General features: G+C 37.8%; 1 protein-coding gene across 1 annotated transcript in view; it reads right to left on the reverse strand.

Moving 5' to 3' along the window:
* The window catches only part of ctnna2 (catenin (cadherin-associated protein), alpha 2), a 330513-nt gene that overhangs the window by 66092 nt on the left and 240222 nt on the right, over window positions 1-24199 (reverse strand). Inside the window, exon 9 of the mRNA XM_004549527.4 lies at window positions 11170-11322. Within this exon, the coding sequence (XP_004549584.1) occupies window positions 11170-11322 (153 nt within the window). The remainder of the gene's footprint in view (window positions 1-11169; window positions 11323-24199) is intronic.

Genomic DNA, 24199 nt, shown 5'->3' on the forward strand with positions numbered 1-24199 from the left:
TAATTTACCCTTTTATAAAGAGGTCGTTTAATTGATGAGCCAAAGGAAAAGAGTTATACCCCTGGTTTGGTGTATTAGCACGGTTGATGGTGATCAGGTTGAGTGAGGAATTGGATGAGCAGTCAATAGTCCCAATCAATCTAAGCATTCAGAGAATCGCCATGATACTTGTGGTCAAATCCTTGACAATAATAGTACAGATCTAAGCACTTATGGAGGCAAGGTTCAATTTGAAAATGAAATCCTTTAAATTCCCGTCTCATATTTGTTTTTAGCTAAAGCTGTTACCGAGAATGTAGGTATGTTCGGTGAAGTAGGCCAAATGACTTCCAGTTTTGCAAAACATTTTATTTTGTCAGTCAGCTCTTTCATTTATCTTTCTTTGCACTCAGCATTCACAGAGTTGAGTTTAAGATCTCGCTTTAAAAATACCCATCAGCAGGTACAAAGAGTCAATTTTCACTTTGAAATAAGCTGCCAGAGAGTTCTACGTGGTCTCTTCACCATCCATTACAGTACCTCTATGGATGATAAATTTTAATAGACAAAAGATGACTAGTGGAGGTCTTTCCATCAATGAAAAGGAGAAGAGAAAAATTGAAAATTATGGACTGTTCTGTGCATGAATGTGTCCAGGCCTTCAGTGGTACTGCAAGTTACATGCTGACTCTATTCATAGCAATAGACCTCTCTCTTAGCCAATTGTGGCTCGTGTAGTCAAGACATAGGTGGCATGAATAAGTTTCAGGTGTATCCTCTCAAAAACAGATTGAACTGAGTGGTTTTCTACAATGCGAGTTGTCTTCACAGCTTACATACGATAGGTGTGTGAGCTGTGTAGTCTAAACATCTTCACCTCTGACCCTGGCTTTGTTTTAACGCTATGCATGCTAAACTTCTTTCCTAATATAAGAGACATCTATTATCTCCCACACTACTGAACATGTAGAAACTCTTCACATCAGAGCCGTGAATCTTCACAGCCACCATAAAAATCCAAATCCATTGTTTTGCATTACTGTGATATTAAGTTGGCTGTAAAACTCAAATTATTTCACACAGACAGACTATTGTGTGCGATATAACATCACTGTGCAGCTAATTACACATATTGAATTGTTGCCCTGCTCAAAGTATATGCCCTTTACACAATCAATGACTAATTGAGGTTCATATTCCATTGGTGTGAATAAGAAAATATTTTTTTTCTCTAATGCACTATTCTTCAAAACACAGCACACATATTCCATGCTTTTCACTATAAAACCACAAAAGGACTAGCTCAGCTGTAGGTTAGTGCTCCTTACTTATTAGTCTTCAGTGGTCGGACAACTAATATGACACTGCGATTCAAGGTCATCATCTACTCATTTCCTTACCAGATATTTAGAAAAATGTTGTCCCAGGAGTACATACTATACATTATTCATTGCATGAGTAATGAGGAGAATTCCTTTTTATGTAGCTCTGCATTACAGACAGAAGGCGTATGTCCGGATGCCTTGCACGCTAAAAAACTCTCTTCGTATCCTGGATAAATGGTACATGAATCTGAGGGAAACAGGCATTATGTGACATCTCAAGTGATATGACTAAAGCCCCACTGGTACACGATATAATTAAGGATTTATGCTGGGCTATATTTCATATTACCATAGGAAGGATAGTTGTTCAAAGCATGGAACCATGGTACTATGTCAAGCCTTATTCCTCTTTTGCTTTTGCTTTTGTCAGACTTAATCTTGTGTAATCCACTTAGTGTCATATCTGAAAAACATGACAGGAATTCCTCTAGTCCTTGTCATGTAGCACCTTTAGAGAAGCTATCCCAGCTCTTAGCGGGAATGCTGACGTTGTTTTCTCAGAACTAAGCTTATCTCCACGGCAACTTGCTCGGGCAAGGTTTGGCGAAGTCTGCCACACAAACACTGCCACCAAGTCTTGTATTCTCTGAGAGATAACGGACCCTTGAGTTGACTCCCTTAGGCCTGCAGGGGAAGGTTAGGGGCACTCTTTTGTGAATACATGCTTGATGCCAGTGTAATTTCCATTTGTTTATCTCTCTTTTCCCTCTTTTAGGGACAGTGGAGATGTAACACAAATAATATAAATGTCAGCCTCAGATTAAAAGATTGCTTGATTCCATCCTAGGGCGCAGCGGTATTTCATCAGAAAAAGGGATGATGACAAATTCCCTCTCAGAAACATGGAATGAGTCAGAGAGAAATTAACAAAGAGCCCAAGAGGAAAAGCTGCCAAAGATGCCGCGTTATTATTAGAATCCAAATTCTACATTATGTGTACAGTATATATATTTATATATATATATGTATGTTTGGCAATGTCTGCTCAGCATCTGCCACTGTGGAGAAAGAATTACTATTTTTATTATACACATCTTACCTTTAAAGCTTATGATCAGTGCAAATAGTTTAACCTCATCTCCTGTCATACTATTTCCATAAGTCTGATGTTAATACTGAGCAGACAAGAATAATATGTGATAATGATGGTAGTGCTAAAATATCAGGCCATAGCACCACTGTAACGTGGAACAGTACAGTTGAGAGAAATCAATGACTCCAGCTTTAGCAGTGACTCTCTTTCAGTGAGAACCTCTCAAGGCTGAGACTTACTGTTTGTGGCCTGTAGCAGTACTGATCAGATTACTTTACTTTAGGTTTGATCCCCCTAAGACCACCCTCAATACTAAATTGTAAGAAATGACTGCTAAGCGCAGGGACTGGGTCTCCCTTTAGCTGCCAGTTTTCTTTGTTTTCCTAAATCTGCAGCAAATTTTGTTTTGACCTGATTATCCAATGTAATGTTCTTAGAATAACAAAAGCCTTAGCCTTTAGCCTGTTAACTTGAATATTTATACATTAGCACACGCTTCAATTGATGTAAAATATGAAATAGCTGAAAGTCTGCCGTGATATTTTGCACATAAATAAAACGAAAGAAAAAATCATGGCAAAAATCCCCCAAACCATTAACAGCCCTCTTTTGAAAGTGTGGGGTTTTCATTTTGGTTTGCAGTTTTGTGAGCAGTACACAGTTAACTATAGAAAGGAAAAAGGCCGTGGGTTGGGAATCGGAAGAAAAAGCCTTAATCGAGCCTCGTATTTCTTATGTGCTAAAAAACAAACAAAAAGAAGAAAAAAACCATATTACTGGTCTGTGGCCTTGTCTTATTGAAAAAGGCTACATTTCAAAACATGTCCGAAACGAAATATGTATTTATATATCAAATTCAGAATATTTTCATTTTTAGAAAACAGTAAATATTAGTGTTTATGGACATGTAGGGAGAGTTTTAATATAATTCTGTAATTTAATTAAATATTAAATGTAATTAATAAGTCAGAGGATGCCCATAGGTGTGTGCAAGGCGTGACAAAAAGGACAAAAAAAGTGCTTTGTTATTTGTGACCAAGGTCAGTCTGGTAGAGTGGCAGCCACTGGTCTGGTGGGTCTGGTAGCCTCACTTGCATCATTTTAAATGTGGAAATTAAAATGTTTTCTTTACAGTTCTAGTTTAATCAAATCAACTTAAAAATAGCGTTATTTCTGCTTTTTAAATGTAGACAATTTGTTTCTTTACATATGTTCACAAATCTAAATTCATGACTTTAAAAGCATGTCCCTCACACACTTTCTTTGGCTTAATAGTGTCAGTACAGTGTTGTGTGACCTCTGTTGTGCAGATTGCGCCACTCTTTTTTAAAGACTGTTTCCAAGAAGTCATTAGGAAGCGAATTTAAAGTCTATAAGATTGAGTTAATTAAAGACTCTTCATGGGAGCCACAGCTAAACAGCTGAATTAATTTAATGGATCCACTTTAATCATTTATTAAATTTAATATATTGCATCATTAAAACTGCAATTTATAAAATAAAAAAATTAATAATTTTTAAGTGAAATTAAGACCACTGAACATGTCAGTTACCAATAGAAATAGGTTTATTCTTATAATCTTATCTTATATTTATTTATTTGAATAAACTTTGATCTGATCTTTTACAGACTACATTTTTACAGACTTCACTGAACTGGGATTGACATTTGCTCTCTGGAGACATCAGATATTGTCAGTATATTACAGACTCGTTTTTATTACCAGGGAAACTCTTGTCTAGTTTATTTCAATCACTACTGGGTCTATTATAGTTAGTATTACTTCCTAATGATGCAGCCAACTGTTTTTTTTTCTTTCAAACCACACTCTTTCAAAATCCCCTTTGTACTTCCCTCAGAGGTATACCTCTCCTCAGTTCTGTCTTTGAATTCTAATGGACTGAACTGACGGTACACTTTCAGGTCTGACATGCCCTGCAATGTGTAAAAACCTTGGCTGCCCATTAGATATCTTTGATGGGTAGAAAAGCACCAAGAGGCCTGAGGACTAAGCACCACACAAAAAACAAAACACCCGCCTCAAAGACTCTTATAGGTGCTGGGCAGTGATCTTGTGCCAGCTGGCTTTGTATCACGACTATAGTTTGCTACAGTACCACAGGGAAATACAAAAGTACAATAGTTTTGACTATAAAAAATACACCCACAGTTCCAGGGATGTTCAGCATGCACTCAATGTGCGCTCAACAGTTTTACCTGCTTTGCTGAGAAAATGAAAGTACTTCCTCTACTTCCCTTGTGCTAAACTTTAACCTTAACTCCCATCTCATCTCGTGGTCATTTCGTGAAAAGTAAAACTGAGGAGAAGAACTTCCCTTTCAAACTTTAAGCGGATTTAAACTTGCAGTCAAAGGTGACCACAAAAAAGACGGCGTCTTTAGATCAGAGAAACTCCACCCAGTGGAAAAACTAGCTTCACATAATAAGTGCTTAATTTCAAATAGCTGCATGTACTTTCACTCATGTAAAGGCTGCTGTTGTTGATCAAGTTTATAGCGGATGCATTTGTGTATCACATATTGAATATGGTAAAGAATTCAAAATGAACACAAGCATAAAGTGTGGATTTTAAAAGCAGCAGTATGAATTTGCATCCAATCACATGATTTATTGGGAGAATCCAAATGATAAAAGAAATCACTTCGAATGAGACTGTGCTTGTGTATCTGCATTTGTTTATGGAATTTTCTTGCTATCAACACACCTGCTATCAAAATAACTCCAAAAGGGAACAACATGAGGTGGATTAGGTAGCATGCGATGAACCTTTTAATGCACTCCCAATCTTTCAAAGGGCGATTTCTTTGGGGGGCTAAAAACTTTGAATGCAAAGAGAGGATTAATGTTGGCCTACAGGTTCAGGTCATCACAAATAGACTTGTTCCAACAGTGATCCATCCACTTCCCAGTTAACCGTCCAGTAAAGTGCTTAATGCGGTGACCTCAGAAGAATGTTTAGTGCTGCAGTCTGTCTCATGTCGTTGAGCCCCGAAGGCCAGTTCAGTATTTGTTACATTCAATTTTGTATTGATTATGTGTAATCACAGAGGGTATGACTATCCCCTTTATTCACTCCATGTCCAAAGTAAGGTTGCTGCTGTAAATCAAAAGTAAGAAAAGCTAATGAACTGATGAAGATTAACTGACCAGCAAAAGTTGCAGCCACGTATGGAGAAAGCTCCACAGCTCGCAGACAACAACACACCAAATTCTTAAACAGGAAATATTACATTTGCTGTGAGTAATTATTGCATATTTAACTCAAGGGATTAAGCTGTTGCACAATCTGTGACAAATAAATAGACTTTTTAAATCTCATCAAACAACATTTAAAAAGACAAAAATCTATAAAGCTCGCAAAGAGGTTGATAGTAGCCAAGCAACCTAATCATGCATCAGACATCATGTGGATTTGTGTGTTTACCAAGCATGGTTCTGAAAGCACTGCAGAGGTATTTCAGAGATAAAGCATATGTAGAAGTGTCCTTCATAATGCCACAGCTGCTGAACAGAACTGCTCCAAGATGGAGTCAAGGTCAGAGGAAAATCTGATTCTGACATTAGAATAGTGATGGAGCGTAACGTCCTTTAGATGTCCAAGAATTGCTGGCACGTATAGAATCTCACTGCAGTGGTAATAAAAAGGAACTACGGTAACTTTAAAAGATTGGATATTCATCTTGTGTTTAAATTAACAAGAGCACATCCATGTGGGCAGTGGTGAGCTCGGTCTGCAGATGTAATAGAAAAGGTCCAAATGAAACTGTACATATGTACTTAGTAGAAAGTAGAAAACAAACAATTACAGCAAGACAAATACAGTTAGTCAGGAAAGAGCGGTTAGAAGTAAAGATCAAAAGAGATCTATCGTTCATACTGAAAGGCTTTTTTTTCATGAATTTATATTTAACCACCCCCCCATGTTGAAATAGTTTATTGCTATCTAAACATTTAAATAGCTCCAATGATAACAGCCAGAACTGAACAAGCAACTTGGAAAAATATCTAGACTATAGTTGCACTACAGTAAATTTGTGATTCAACAACAGGTTATGTAAAAGTTATGCCTTAAATATATATAAGGATATACTGAATGTTTATGTAATGCATGTATGCATGAAATCCTGAGAGTGGACATATTATAGTACAATATTTTTTTCTTTTGCACATTTCATTTCTTTTATCTTAGAAGCTTCTGTGTAAGTGGAGTCAAAGTTTGTTATTCTGTTACCCCTGATGCATCTGTTTGGACTGATGATGGGTTAGTATTAGGTCCTCATTAAGGATAGTCATGGGAATTAATTAGCACAATCTGTGCTAATAGAATAGTGATACACAGATACCCAGAAATTTATCTCTCTGACTTGAAAAGGAGCTATCGCTGTATTTCTCTGTGCATGTATCCCATACAAAAAACAGGAAAAGGAAACGTGACCAAATTGATACAACTGAGAGTATCAATTCTGGAAGTTACAGACAATCTTTGCTTGGCTATGGCAGGTCCATTGTCATTACAGTCCTTTAAGGCAATCACATCCTCAGCTTAAAGTTTATTTACTTCCTGTTAGTGGTCAAGCTGGTGTAATGAATATGATGTGATTAAGGGAGTCCTCAGGGTAAACTTTGCTCATCACCGAAGTGACAAAAGAACAATGGTGAAAGAAAAGACACACATTGTATACTGTGGAGCCAAATGGGGCAGAATTAAATGGAAACCAAGCAGACATGAAAAGAGGCACTTTGATTTGACTTTACTTTGATTCTGATCGTGTCTAAACTCTGTTCTAATGGCTTAAGACAGCTCCTCCCTGACATCAGGGAGATGACTGCAGTGACATTCATCAGAATGTTAATTACCATAATATATTAGAGGATTGCAATGGTGGCTATGATGACTATGTCTACGATAGCACGAATAATGATGATGACAGGAAAGACAATGATATTGCCTGCTATATAGGACAGCCGTGAGTGTATTAGCTAGTATGGACAAGTAATTTACATGCTTACCCTGACAAAGGCGCAGAGCTGCTCATTGCACACTCTAAACTTGTAATATCCATATGGCACTTTTTAATTTGGTATGTATTGGGATTTGTGATATGATATTACCTTTTCTTTGCAACAAACAGTCTTTAACAGTACTTATAGGGTACTTTATCCTGCAAAGTAAAGACCTGACAATACTAAGAAGAAGAAAACAAAGGAAAAAAAGCAATTGGTCACAATGTGGAGAAAGAAAATGTCGACTTTTAATAAGGAGAAACCTCTCGCAGAGTCAGGCTGCAGAAAGGTGGCCATCTGCCTACACTAGTTAGGGTGAGGACGAAGTGAAGAGAAAAAGGAAGAACAAAGAGAAAAGAACGATAAAACAGGAAATACTTTTCAGGTTGGTGTATTGGTTTAAAATTGCTGCCTTACAGCAAGGTTTCTGGGTTCTTAACACATACCAAAGACATGCATGTTAAGTAAAATAGTGATTCGAAAAAAATTAGGCTTGGATTGATGTAGATAAAGTGCTTAAAACTTGTAGAATACAAAGCTGGATGAATGCACATGCATGATTAAATGTGACTTGTATTCTAAACAACTTTGAGTGGTCAGTGAGATACACGTGAGTACATTACTTTTCCATATGAGCTACATAGTGGTTCACTTTTCTCAGATGAAACATGCACTTACAAAGCTGCTAATATGTGTTGTACATTATGTTTTGAAGTTTTAATTGGAATACTTAAAATAATGTTTCTCTAACTGCAGCATGACACTTATCTAAGAATCAAATCAATTTATCATTCAAACATCAAATTTAATGCTTCCTTAGTATTAAATCTGATGAAGGAAAAATGCTCAAATGAGCTGATCACTATTCTATAAGCTCCTTTAATAAGTTTGCTTAAAAAACTTAACTGCGTGACAGCCGAGTCAGTGTTCTGCCACAATAATAACTAATTCCAATCACTCAAAGGAAACCATAAATGTAGGCATACAATCATGGCTTGAGCACTGTAAGAGAACTTTATTGACATAGCACCTCATTATCTCATGAACGGAAATTTAGATGCTTGTGCTGCGCTGCAGGTTGCATTTGATGAACCAATTTAACCCTTCAGAGCTCTGGGGCATGAAAATATCTTTTCTCAATCAGTCTTCATTGGAAAATATCATCTTTATACCAAAAAAAAGTTTGTGTAGAACTAGCTCCATTAGAAGCATATTGTGAAACCGTTAAAAGAGAATAAGTGACCTGAAACAACCAGACAGCAACAGTCAGGATACTGTTATACAATTTTAACGTCCAAGACCATTACAATGTGGACATTATGTGTTCGCAGCTAGAAACAACTTTGTCATAAATATTTTTTATTTTGATCGATAACATAATTTGCACACACAGCTGATCTGGGTTTTGTACCTGCTAACAACCACTTGCAACACGCCACAAACAACTTGCAACAAACCAATGTACAGCTGATAAACTACCCTCAGGTTTGACTGCAGTTTACAGCCAACTCAATGCATACAAACAACTGCATATAAACACAAGGCAACGTTTCTTCCTTTTTCCTTTATAAGGAGAACAGAATTCATCTGCCTGAAATGTCCCAGGGCTACAGAAAGCTTTAAGATTGCTGTATGCAAAGCACAGATTTTGAGTGTAGCATCAGTCAGGACTCCTCTCATCAACAAACAGCTGGGGGAAACCAAAAGGGCACACAAATCACTCACTCGCTCAGCTGAAGTCAACGAAAGCTAGAGTGCTGTTTTAAGTGACAGTATTTTACGAGAGGCCCACATAAAGGCTCTAAAGGTTCTAAAGGCTCCCCTGAATGGACCATGAGAACAAAAGGCAACTCCCATCAAAGGGCACAGACATTTATCACAGGACTCCATCCGCTATCTTCCTGCCGTTGAGTGGATGGGCAATAAACGAAAACCTCATAAAAGCAATATGGAATGTCCTAAAACCAACTTCAAGTGAAACACAACACATATTCTTCCACATTTTTAAGCTTTCTCACTATTTCTCATGGATATTTTGTGATATTCCATTCATCTTTACAGTGATCCTGGGAAATTACTGATGAATTAGTATTTGGATATCCATCCATCCGTCCATCCATTCGCTTCCACTTGTCCTTTTCAGGGTCGCGGGGGGCTCTGGAGCATATCCCAGCTGTCATAGGGCGAGAGGCAGGGTACACCCTGGACAGGTCGCCAGTCTGTCGCAGGGCCAACACACAGAGACAGACAACCATTCACGCTCACATTCATTCCCACATTCACACCTATGGGCAATTTGGATTAATCAATTAAACTATCCTCACTAATTGGATGTCTTTGGACGGTGGGAGGAAGCCGGAGTACCCGGAGGGAACCCATGCAAACACGGGGAGAACATGCAAACTCCACACAGAAAGACCCCGGCCTGATGGTGGAATGAACTCAGGACCTTCTTGCTGTGCAGCAACAGTGCTCCACCATGCCACCGTGCTGCCTAGTATTTGGACAGTCCATTTAAAATGGACTGGAATAGATCCCTATAGGGCACCTCGTCATCCAAAACGCCTGCCCAAGAAACCCCCAATACCAGATTCCTAGCTATTGGAACACTTTTACCCCCTCAAGACCCCCACAAATAACCTCCGTATGGTGAGACCACCAAAATTACACCAAAAAACATACCCCATACCGAGTTCCCAGGTCACAGGTTGGGGTTTTTTTAAACCAGGAACTTTAGGCACCCTCAAAGGAGAGCATCCATTCATTCACATGGATAAGGCACAAGATGCAGCTTGGCTTTATTACGTTACAGAAACTACACAGAAGCATGTCTGACATGATGTTATCCTTAAATGTTTGTCAGTAACACTGTCTTTATCACTGCCATAATGGCTCGTGTACCATATGTGCTATTGGCATATAGCTTCAACCTCAAGCATATTTTGTTAGGCTACATGCATGGCAACAGTGTATTGGGTTTAGAATGTGTGTGAGTGTGTTGCTTCCACTATGCTTTCTATGTAGAGATGAAGGGAGGCAAATGGCTGTTCAGCAGTAAAAGGAATCAGATGCATATGACTAAACTACTTGGACTTATTCCCCAAAAGGTTAGAAGCAGTTCACAGTAATCTGGTTTTTGAGGTTTTGATTGGCCTTGGAGACTTAGTCAGTAGAAGAGAAAGAGAGATGGACTATAACTTCCTCAATGCAGCCTTAAAATTTTGGTAGCAGTTCAGACAGGCCACTGTGAAGACCTATGGTCAGCATGCCATTCACTGTCTATGACTTAGCATAATTGAACGCCTCAAATTAGGATGCAGTCAGGCAGTAAAAAGGATTTTTTTAACCTAATACTTCTTTAAGCAAGAGTCAAACCTCTTCATACCGTCTCCATGCAGCTAAGACTACTCGGCCAACAAAGCCAAAGAGACAATGGCTAATTGTCAAGTGCACATGAACATGCACACTTGCTTCTGTTAGTGCATTTAATACACAGAATATTCTTTTCAGTCCAGCAGTTTATTTCTAGGGAAATGAAAAGGTAAAAAAAACCCCACCTCTACATTTTTTTAATTATTACATGTTCAGTTGCAGTTTGCCTGCTCACTCTTTCATTTAAATGTAAAATGTAAAGTTATAAACTTTCTATATTTTTTTCTTGCTACGCGTCATTTAATATAAAGTAAGAGAATCAGTGAGCATGTGTACGTGTGTGATTGTGCCCCCGTGTTTAATTCATGACTGACCTCCACCAGCTTGTTGGCGTGCTCACGGAACACCTGGGCGTACTCCTTGACCTCCTTCTCGTTTCCACTCTTAGCTGCTTCAATAAGCACCAGCAGAGGGACGTTGGTTTCTAGGAAAGAGTCTGAGATGTGGTCCATCACTGCCTTCCTCAACTAGATTGCAGAGGGAGAGAGACAAGACACAGAAAAGAGGTCATATTATTAATAATATTACAGATGACTTCACTCTATTACATTTGGCAGTGATTACATATCACTTAGAATTGTAATGAATATAATGTAGTAACATAATTAGATGAAAGGACAGAGGGAGGAGAAAACAAGAAGAGTGGAGCTAAAAAACCCCCCAAAAAAACTCCAGGCCAGGAGCGTAAATTGCTCATAAGGTGTCATTGCTCCCATAAGGCCTTTTACTGGGGCAGACATTGTGACTTTGTTTATGGAATCATTTTGTACCAAACTGGCAAGGGACCGGTTGTTTTATAAGACAGTAAATGGATCCTGATCCTGCTCACTGTGATATCTGATGAGATGCCAGAGGAAACAGTATAGAAACCACTATAGACAGGTCCTTTATCTTACACAAAGAGGGAGATATCCACATGAGGCCAAAGCAAAGACAGACAAGAACGACATCAGAGGAAAAGAAAGTAGATTCCTGGACGTGCAAATATTTGTTTTCAGGCTCCTTTCATTTGCAAAGCCTCTGTTACTAATTAATTACTACACTAATGCTCTAATTATTTACCTTTAATAAATACTGCTTATATGTAATGCAACTTTAAAATTCCAGTGGGTTGAATTACCACCGTTGTGATGTGTTTTCACAAAAACGAATTAGAAGGACAGAAGAGGAGAAAACAGTGGCATGAGAAATTAAAAATGGTATCAAACATAGTTAAAGTTTATATAAATTAAAATAATAATGTACTGTTTCGTATTTCTGATTGTATTATAACAACTTTAAGATGAAACTGGTTTTTAGGTCATTTATATATTCCTAAATAACAAATGTTGACTACTACACAGAAGGGAAGAGAAGACTAACAGCACAGAGTGACAAGAAAAAATCATTTAGCCTACAAAAAAAATAATAAAAAAATCATATGTTAGTCTGTCAGTCGCACTTAAATCACCTGCGGCAATAACAAACTTAATTGCCAGTCCACAGAGGGGAGGAGAATAATTGAGAATTCTGGAGGGCAGATAATCCATCACCACTACCTTCAGTAACACACTAGATTTGGACAGTTTAGTGGTGAGGACAGGTCTGTAACTGCCCTGAAGCCCACACTCACTGTAAGCATGTAAAGGTTTCTGGATAAAGGAGTGCTCTCACTGTTTTTTCCTCCAGAACTATATACTTGCAGCTCACTGATGTGAAGCAATGCATCTGAGATGCAACACAATACCATAACATGATGCTTTTCTCAAAGGCTGATAAACTTTGCCATTTCTGAATGGGGAATATTGCATCTTATTCTTCCTGTAGAGATGAGACCGGCATCAGTGCTATTCTGTAACCTTGCTATCCTGTCACCTCGTGCAAAGGTGAGGAAACAGTCCAGATACAAATCTTGCACTGCCAGAACCATCTTCACACTGTCCTAGTGATGGTACAGCACAGGGGAAAGTCGTGGTGGATACATGCAAAGATCAGAGTTGTCTGGAGGTCTTATCTTACTTCTTACTTCAGGATATAAAAGGTGACCTGCATTTTGCATGTGGAAAAATAATTACCTTACAACCACTGTGCTATAAGTCCATACTGATCATACAGGTTTTGAATGCAGCATGTTCATATAACATGTATGTTTTCATATGTGTTGTATCTCCATCATATTTATTTCATTTAGATTAGCTAAATAAAATTTTGAACAATTAGAACAGACTCCAGAGCAGATAACAGCACAATGTAATACCATAAGCCATTGGGAAAGATGCCTTACAGAGGCAAATATGCTTACAAAAAACCCAAAAAACAAAAAAGTGATTGGATCTACTTTTTATCTTCTTGAGACAGATAAGACTTAGACTGTGTTATAAATTCTTAAGATTAAAATGAGTTGTAAGTGCAAAACAGTATAAAGAAAAAGAAAAGCATTTCCCATCAATTATGTGCTTTCAGTCATTTCCGTTCTGATGAATGTCACTTGTGCATTAAAGCCAGCAATGTAAAATAATTCTCTCTGTGTTCAAGTATCTTGGTATTGCTCAGTGAAATGATTTCTGTTGAGCATTATTGTTAACAGAAACCTCCTTATGGTATTCTCTTTTGTTTGCCAAACACAGTTTAATTTGAATTCTATATTAAAACAAAACAAATAAATTAAAAAAAAAACAGACCCTTTTCATTTTAAATGTGAAGGTTATAACAATAATCTTAGAGATGATGTCATTTACTGAAATGCAACTGCATAGTAAAATGTCTTCGCAGTTGTTATGAGTAGTTTGTTGTTGATGATGATCAATCATTAGTTAATTGTATAAATACACATGCATGACATGCATGAACCTAAAAGTGCGTGAGGCATTAGGACACTCATGAAAGCCTAACAGTGAAACTGATCCTAATGTTTAAGTGGAGAAACGATACAGACTAGAGATTTCCCAAGTTGCACGCTCTCCTGCACCATCAGCATTCTGATGCCCACACACCACTCCCTCTGAAATCCATCTTCAATTTTTCAGATCTCACCTCCCTCCATACTCCACCCCCACTGTCTCTCCTCTAACAGCCTGTCTGTATTTCACTTACACTTAAAGAAAATAGATCTAGAATTTCAAAAGCTAAAAAAAAAGAGGCTTTGCCCATTACAAGTTAGTGGGGGAGCCATTTGTCTCACCTATCAAGCAGTGCAGTTCTAGCTATGAAAGTATTTGTATTTCCTGAGAAGTGAGATGAGTATTAAATTCTGAGTACCATTCATAGCTATGCATTTATTTATTTATTTATTTTTATAGAGCGCTGTGCTGCTGGCTGTAAGAATGTAGACTGCTCAGAAAAATGAAAAGGTTGTGAGACTGCTGTCATGTCAAAGACAAAGAAGTATACGGAAAAGTTAAAGGTAATTGATTTGGGCTCATTTTTAATGCTAATAGTTCATTTCTTATAAAACTAACCTGTGTGGTGGGATGTTCAGCCTTTTTTGTTTTTTTAAAGGCTGTCCATTGCGCTGCACTCCCAAATTACATGCTAGCTATTTCTGGCAGAGATTTCATTGAATTTTTCAGAACCACTTAACAGTTGTTGTAACCTTTTAGTCTTTAAGTTTCTTCTTTTGTTTGTGTAGTAAAAAGTAAATGTCACTGTTCAGACACACTGGCAGCTGTTAACAGGTTTTTTGTTTGTTTAATGGAGATAGGTTAACCACTTCTAAATGCAGTACTGCCACCTACAGGCAGTAGAAAAACATTCATGTATCCTATTAATTGCTAAAACAAGGAAATATATGTAAATTTAAAATAAAAAATATCAGGTTTTTGTGAGCATTTGTGAGGACAGCAAGAGCAAGCAGTGGATGGTTACATGGTGGAAAAGGAGTGCTTTAAGCAGCTGTTTAAAAAGCTTGACAAAAGTTGCAACAACCTATTTTATCATGTGACAGCATGGCTGTAAAGTTCCCGAAGAGTTCCTTTAAATATCGTGATATAATTGTGAGGTTTGGTTTCTGGTAATAGATCTTTGGGAGAAACACTATTTTATGCCTGTCAAACTGTGTTATATTCATCATACATTCATTAAAAAAAAGCAGAACATGTTCTGTGTTTTTGCATCAGCACATATAAACAAAGTGCCTAAAAAACAATTTAAAATAGTTTCTTTGCTAAGTTGTGTGTTATGATACAACACTGGTTCATCCATTGTGTTCGGTGCCATTTATATGCTTGAATGATCCATAGATCAGTGTTAAGTGGCTTAAGGAAAAAAAACAAAACCAAAAATCCAAAAAAAACCCCAACAAGACAAACATTCCCTTGAAAATGGTATTGCACTGACTGAAAATGAGTGAAAAAGCAGACAGCACACAGAGAGATACAGCCTGACTGCACAGCTCTGGGATGAATTAGAAATTCAATGGTGATTCTGGCTTTACTGCCACAGTATCTGACCTCACAAATACTTCTGATCCTCAACAGGAGAACATTCTTGCACTCAAATACCAAAATCTTGTAATGAGCCTACCAAGACAAGTGGAGGCTGATCAAATGGCATTTGCAATTGGGATTGTATGTTTACTCCAACAAGCATGCAAACAACTGTAGCAACTCTGTTTCTGTTAGTTTTATCTTTCTAACTAGTTTACTAAGCTTTTTATATGCTTTTATAAACTATCATACTAATAGCTAAATGTAATACTGGCTTTTAAATGAACATGTAAACGAACATTGACTGTTGGGGAACTAGCTAGTAACCGTGCAGCATTAGATTTAATGTAGGGCCATCTTTTTCATGATCAAACAAACTCCACATGTTGAAAGGTTCAGGAACAGTAAAGTAAACTAATAACTCAGCATAACCAGATATAAAAATACTGGAGGCCTCCAGTGATACCTCTCAGCCTCCTAGTAGATATACCTATGGTATCAATTTGAAGCTGCTACGTCACGTCGTTCTTGAGTTATCGCATTCACAAACTTAGGTGTCCATGTTGGCTGTCAGCCCAGCCGGGTCATGACAAACACCCATCACCCTTTTTTTTAGCTTAAGGGTAATAAAAAAAAAAAAAAGCCACTATGCACAAAAAACACCTTAAATATAACAAAAATATCACAACGTAACTATTTTTAAAACCATTTTTAAAAGGTTAAATAAATAAATACATTCCAAAAGTTAGATAGAGATACATAAAGATTACCATTAATGGTCATATGTATGCAAAGCATGTTTTTTTTGAAAACTAGCACACCAACAAATGTAGATAGATGACCCAATGTCACTGTTACATTGGTTGTCGAGCAGAACTGAAGAGGCATTTGAAAAATCATCAATGTCATTAATGAAAAAATCATCTAGCTGTAATAAAATGTGATTACAACTGGATTTTAATATGTTTTTTTCTGTTTTTTTGTGGACCTATAACATGAGGATGATCAATGGTATTCACTTCACCTGTCAGTGGTTTTTAATTATTGTTACATTATTCCTGCACCATGCTACTTATTCAGCACAGTCGTTTAATCCAAAGATACATTCAAATCCCAACTGACAATGAAGTGGTTAACATAAAGAATAAAAAAGAACAAACATTTAAATGATTAATAAATCTTGTCATAACTTTGTTCAATGATAAGAGGGTGATCCTCAAAAATAAGATGAGCAATCATTTGTTGCATCTGCTCTGTTGTGAGGAATCTGCAGTTTGTGGGATTAGGCATCTGTTCTGTCACAAAAAAAAAAAAACTGATCCTGAGGGAAATTTTTGCAAACATTCACTATCATCAGTGTATCACTGGAAAACAAAGGATTGCACACACATGCATGAGAGACTCTAGTAACTTGACTTGTTTACAGTGGAAATCGTGGATTCCCATATGGAAAAGAAATAGTAAAAACTTATATGTGATTACTCATGAAAGTGGCCACTTTCATGAGTAAATCATATAAGGCTTACATGATTTACTCATGAAAGTGGCCACTTTCTCATTACTTTCATACATTGTTTTAGTAAGTATCCAAAACATACAAGTTTCATTATGTAATTTTTCAAGGGATCTTATATCTGTTTTCACTCTTATATGCTTTTCATACAAGTTTCACACAAGACAGATACAAACTTTATAAGATTTATATATATCTTTTCCATATGGGTTTGAATCTGGAAGAGAACACCGTGGTGGATTTTTGAATGTTTACTTTTGCACTTTAGTTTCTGTTACATTTCACTTGTGATTCGGAACACATAGTGGTGGGTACCTTAGGGTCAGCACAGGAAAGTTTCTTATTAAAATGTCAAGAGCAATCACAGCTTAAGCGGCTAGAGTAATGGCTGAGGGAAAACAGCCCGAGCAAATCAAAAATTAAATAATAGCCCTCATATATGATATCTATCAGGCAGCATTGAAAGATGATGAGTGAGAGGAGAGTGCGGAGATGAAACGGTGAGAGAGTGACTGAGAGGGCGTCAATAGCCTGTAGACAAACACATATGATACCTAATCCCAGAGTCTTAGTATATCTTGCAAAATAAAACACTCGTCCAGGGAATCCAGTGTTGAAAACAAGGAACCTCAGAATAAACACTGATTTGTCATTGTAGCGCTCCCCAAATTTCCAAGCCCATTGTGTGCTCAGCATTTACTCTCAATATAGTGGCTGCTGATCGCCAGAAATAAGCAGCATGTTTTTTAATAACTTTGGGGGTCTGACAATTCCTGAACACTACTGAGGTAATAAATTGTTATGAAGCACTTTCTTGTAAACAGTTAAATAGGAAGAAAACTGGCATTTATGTGGACTGAAGCTTCTGGTTAACTGGAGGAACAACCCCATTACATGCTTTCTTTTAAGCTCCAAACCTTTTCTTTAATAATATTAAGACATATTTCTGGGTGCTAAATGTTTAACAGCTAGCTAACTGCTAAGTTTGTCTTTCTGCTGGATGGTGCTGGAGGGAAGTGCACTGGCTCCATGTTCAAAACAGCGGCTTTTTAAATCTAGAATTTCTACTAAATCCATATACTGTGTATAAGGGATGGGCTTAATGCACTGAGATTACTGGTCAAAGTCTTGATGTTAAACATGAACTATTACCATAGTAGTGTTTTGAAGAGCAAAGGAAAAAAGGGGGAGGGACATTGCACAACCATACACTAGATAGGTCCATTTGAAAGTACCATGCTTTTTCCTCTTTTTTGATTCTAATGGGGACCATAATTTAAAGGTGAGCATCTTGTATTTAACATGCCTTTAGCCTACGTTTATGACCACTGTTTATTGAGATCATGGATCAAGAAGCAAGCTGTTTTCCCGCAGACTTCTATATAAACAAACTTCATTTTAGCGACAAAAAAAGGTTACATTTAACCTGCAGCTAGGACTGCATCTGCATGGTGTAAATAATAATATACACAGTAAAATGGTAAATAAGTAAACTAAGGTTTTATATATCTGGACATTAAAAAAAAATAACAACAAAAGCAAAAAAGCAAAAGCATGAGGTACTTAGCAGGTCTCATGATTAGGTAAATGCCATTTGAGATGAACAATGACACAGGACATATTAAGACTATTATATATTTAACAATCCTGCGTCCGGGCCCAAAGTAGTCTGCATTTATAAGGCTGTTGTGTTTTTAATATGTTTATGTTTTAATGCTTTGCATCTTGTTCTGTTTAATCTGAACAGTCAGTGATCACTGTCTGCTTCTCTCGGTTTTTATTACCGCTAATCATTTTAAAGCTCAGTTTTTAACCCTTACGATGTATCTACAGGCCAGCCCATGCAGCAGTATATTAATGACTAACCTCATACTGTGGATAGATTATCTCGGTAGTTCTCCTGACTGACGTTTGGTCCGTTTACAGCATCCTGCCATGCGATTGCATTTGCCCCTAACCATTGGGAACCCTCACATTAACTTTTATCGAGTGGAAAAAAGTCCTCCGTTCGTTAGCGTTTATCCTCCAGCTTTACTGTTTATATTATGCTAACATAGCTGTTTCGCTAGCGATCACGTATCACATCATTATATACCAGCTAGCTCAACTTCAGTAACCCTACAAACTTCACTGCTGTTTACTTTCCTGTCTTCATTTATGTTGGAAGTGATAGCAGAGCTGTATGTTTTAATTTGTTTCATAAATCCCTCAGTCAGAACATGGTATATTATATATAGATGGAAGCTAGCGAGCTAACTCCCTGCTAACTTCTAACTCTGTTAATAAATGTCATAAATTCCATTTTCATGGATGCCTGGATGTTAAACTTAATTGCTACAACTGGTAGAGCAGCCACAATGATTATTTTATTACAGATAAAAGAATTTAGACAGTTTTTCAACTCTCAGTAATGCTGCACTGATCATTTGACTTAGGGACCTGCAGCGAAGTTTGGGCCCAGACATGGCTAATGACTTCAGACTTAAAGACCGGATACAGTGACGTTCATGATCACCAAGCCTAATTTGTCACCTCTCCACCATCATGACTGACAGTTGGTATGAGGCACTCGTGATGATATGCTATTTGTTTTTCATCCACCATTGCTAAACATTTTTGCTCTCATCTATCCAAAAGAAGTCTAGTTAAAAGTTAAATCTTTTTTTTTTAATAATACTGTCATGAACATAAGCATTTAACACACTAAGGACAGCAGAGTCTAAAAAAAGCTCCTGAGTTTAGCATGTTTTTGTGTGTTTGAGGATTGCACAGTCTGACCTTGGAGTAAATTTTCCAGGATGTCCACTCCTGGGTAGACTGAAAGTGGTCTATGGTGTCTAGTTGTTAATAATTGTGCTCACTATAGAATGGCGGACTTCAAATTGTTTGGAAATGGCCTGACAATCTTTCCCAAATTGATGGGCAGCAACAATTGCTTCTCCTACAATCACTGATGATGTCTTTCCTCCTTGGCACGGTGTTAACACACACCTCGATGCTCCAGGGCTGCAAACTTCCAAAACGTCTGCTTTTATAGAGGCGGTCACACTTGCTGATGATTCATTAATCAAATAAATTTTATTAGTAGCTCCTGGCTGCTACTTACCTTCTTAATTCCTATGGAAGAAGTAAGGGTGTGCTTAATTTTTCACACAGTGTTTCTGCATTTTGGCCTAAGTTTTGCTAAAAAGAAATAATGACATGTTTAGTATGACATGTGTTGTTGTTAATTTGAGGCCATCTTTACCTAAGTTTGAGACCTGCTAAGTGCCACATGATTCATCATGTCTTCACGCATTACAATTTAGAATTGACAGAGGGTGTACTTTCTTTGTCACATGATTCACTCTTTCTCTCTATATATATTAGATTCTTTGAGACTATTCCTGCTTTTATTTAAAACAAATGTCTTCCATCTGCCTGTAACATCTACTGTGCGACCAGACGCGATGATCAGCCTGCAGCATGACGACAGTTGAGCCCAGAGTGACAGAAAATAAATTTGATTAGATTCAGTGGAACTGTTCCAACGTCATTGTCGCTGTGTGTACATGTTACATGTTTCAGTTACATTAGTGCAGTGGTTCCCAAGCTTTTTTTTGCTAGGCCCCCTTTTGTTTTACAAGAAAATTTTTTGCACCTATGTTTGTCCGTGATTTGAACAGCCCAGAAAACCAATTCTGCAGGGGAGACCTACCTTGGCACTTGTGCAGGTGAAACCAAAGGGCAGATATGCTTCACCATATTTTCTAGTCTTTGGCTTAGAATGAAGTTGGTTTGGAAACATATTCAGCGATGCTTCATCTTGAGATTGAGAGACCAGTGTCGGAGTGTTAAAGAACAGCTTTGAAATTCTCATGAGTTGTTGCAAAAGAAAAATTACCATCATAATCCGGCTACCCCTTCGGCGCCAGCTGTGGGCTCAAGGCTGGAGCCGAACAAAACACCCTGATAACGACTGTGTTGAGTCTGTTCCTTCCCATTCCATGCAAGGCCACCTGGGTTGGCTGGAAGACTGTTTACCTAGCCTGGCAGGATGAAGGACACTGTCTCAGCTGAACTATGGACACGCACACACATGCATATGCACTCACTGACGCATCACATTCCCTACCCCGGATCCAACGCCACCTCCAACGCTTACCTCCCCCATGATGTGGACATCGGGTCAGCTGGAGGCACAGTCGAAGATTGCAGCGGTCCCAGATCAGATGTACACACTGGAACACTTTCCCATGTTGCTTGTCTGTGTTTATTGTGCTATGGTGTGTTGATATCTGTGCATTCCTGTATTATCCTTTTGTGTTACACATTTCGATGTTTTTTTTCCTCGCTACCTAGCCTGACCTGTCTCCCCAATGTGATGTTTGTGTATTGTATGTACGGTCGGCAAGGTCTGTCATCTCGGTTGTGGGCAAAAGACCTGCAACTGACAAATAAAGGCTATCTCATCTCATCTCCTGCTTTGCGTTTGTGTGGGCGCCCCATGCTAGCAGTGTCCAAGCATTTTTTTCCCCCCATTTTCATACCGCGCCCCCCCTGCAATGGCTCTGCGCCCCCCCCTAGGGGGCGGGCCCCACACTTTAGGAAGGTCTGCATTAGTGGATGTATAGTCTCAACACGCAGTTCACTGAGTGATACTGATTGTCTTATTGTGTTTGCAGAAGATGAAACGTACTTGTGGAGATGCTTCATGATTAATGCTGAGTGAGGAAGTTTCTGGTTTCTGGTAATGCCAGTAATTATTTGTTATCTAATATTGTTTTTGCTATTTCTGTTGTGTATGAACAAAGCTCCTACGTTGTTCAAGATGTCCGCTCAAATGCTTTTTTTTCTTACCAATAAATTATAAAAAATATAAACAGATTAAAATTTGATCATGTTCAAAGTCATCTTCCTGGGCATGTCCAGACAGCTTCCAATTCAGCTATTATTGTTAGATTAATGACCATTTGCACTCTGCTCCCTGTGAATCTCAAGGATTGAGGCAGGTGCTGAAAGCCTGGACTCCAGCTATGACCAAGCAGTTGTCAGCAGTTTAAGAGTCCACATTTTCTAAACCCCAAGGGCAAAGTGTCAGGTGGGGAGCTAGACCATGAGCTTGCTCGTCAGTTTTATTCAGTATTTATCAGGTTGTGCACCGTAAACGTGTAACCGCTGGAGTGAGTTCTGTTGTAATGTCCTGAGGACTCAGAGAGGAAACTCAGCGAAAAAAATTCACATTCAGGCCCATTTTCATCTGTGAAATTCTCCTTCCTGTCGGTGTCAAGAAGTTTAACTGCTCATTTATTCCCCGAGATATCGTAAAATAAGAAAAAAGAGTGTCTCAGTTTTTCTATGTGATAAAGAAAAGCTGCTGTAGTAAATGAAAGAAATCTGTGAGCACAACTCTTTCGAATTAAATTTTATTATACAAATTATAGAAAAGGTTCTGGTAGCTCATTGCCCAGACTGTCCTGTAATTATAATACTGAAAGTTTTTGTTAAGTCACAGAAGATGTCCCATTTTTTCCAGTAAGGATCTATTTAAAAAACAACAACAACAACAAAAATGTATAAAACCTGGAATCTTTCTGTCATTTAATTGTTTATCTATTACTTTATTACTTTGGTATAGTAAAAATAAGCTCGAGGAATCTATGAAAATATAGTTTAAAGTCAAAAATGTATCCTGTCCTTCACATTTTCCAAAGCTGCCCATCTGGCCGGATTGATAACACAACTTCCACTTTTAAAAATGTCAGCAATGACAAAAAGAGTCAAGATGAGGAACTTGGTGGTGAAATCAGTCAAATTCAATTAGGTTATGATGATCTTTATGGACCTCAGGACTCTTCATATAGAGCATGTTAGAGCCTAAATATTATTTTCATAAAATAATATATAAAAATTATTTTCATTAAAGTGATTACAATATTTAGGTATAGAGAAATGTACTATTTAAGGTAGTTACTACTATCATTTGTGAAACTAGTGATCTGAAACTTTAGTACAGAGGAACGAATGTGTTAGAGATGAGGAAAGAAGCCAGTGTGCTCAAATCAGAGAGAGACTGACTCATTCTAAGCTCTGGTCTGTTCAGGGTCACAAAGCCATGATGTTATGTTAACTCATTTCTTTGCAACAGATAATGACTGGCGCACGCAAGAATGTTTGCCTTGAATCTATGTATGTCAGCAGTTGATCAGCATAGGAAGTGACTGTGAGGAAAAAAGAGGTTTTTATCATATCAATATATGATATTGGTATTTACATTTATATTTTTACAGGCTGATTTCAAAGACCTGAGGAATCATTGTAAAATGCATTTTCAGCCTACAGCTGAAATCTATAAAGCCAATTTTAAGCACAACATACTTCTTTCTTTCTATCCACACACACTGTGTAGGTGCACTATGATCCTTTATTCCAGTTTTACTCATTTCTATCCTCACTGTCCTTCCCTACTTTGCTTGCAATAACAGAAAACACTCACACAGTACTTTGCCATGTCTCGAATCCTACTTACAATTGCAAGTATGAGTGCATAAGCACGCTCACGCTGACAATTATTACAACACGCAGTGCATTATGAGTATCCAGATGGTGTACCCACAATGGTCAAAAAGTTGAGTGCGATCTGTTCTTAAGAGACTAGAGGAAGGAAAAAGTGGGAGAGACTATAAATATCCCAGTTCTAACAATAAAACTGGGATATTATTATTTTTTAAGGGCAAACAAAAAACAGACACCAAAGTAGCAGTTTAGGGGGGAGTGGGGCTGGGGAACCGAACCAGGGTGGGTGCAGGGTCTAAGCCGAGCAGAATAAAAGAAAGGGAGGTGGGGTGGTATGAACTGATCTCCAAAAGGCATACAGTTAAACACAATACAACATTTTTTTCAACATTTAAGCAATGGGTTTTGCTTTGTACAGTTTTAGAATGAATAAAAGGAAAGGAGTCCTACTCAAAAGTTGGGGCACCCCAAGAGATCTGAGCTTTGAGATAACTTTTACTAAGGTCTCAGACCTTAATTAGCAAGTTCACAATCATCGTTTGAAAAGGCCAAGTGATGTAAATTTCAAAGCATTTTAAATACTCAGACTCCTGAAACCTTGTCTAAGCAATCTGCATCCATGGGCTTCTCTAAGCAACTGCATAGCACTCTGAAAATTTTAATAATTGATAACCGCAAAACAGGAGAAGGCTATAAGAAGGCTGCTTTATGCCTTTTGGAAATCAGGTCATCTTAAAATAAATAAATAAGTGAGTAATCACTTATTTATTGATAGCAACCGAAACTTTAACCAGGGGTGCTCAAAGCCACTATGTAGACAGTGTACTACAAGGAAGTGTACTAACAGAAGTATCCAACATGAAAAATGGTGCTTGTCTTGCTCTAAGCATTTGTGCTCTGTGTGAAGTCAGGTTTTCCTGTGCTCCGCAGTGT

The sequence above is a fragment of the Maylandia zebra genome, linkage group LG6, assembly GCF_041146795.1.
Source record: "Maylandia zebra isolate NMK-2024a linkage group LG6, Mzebra_GT3a, whole genome shotgun sequence".
NCBI lineage: Eukaryota > Metazoa > Chordata > Actinopteri > Cichliformes > Cichlidae > Maylandia > Maylandia zebra.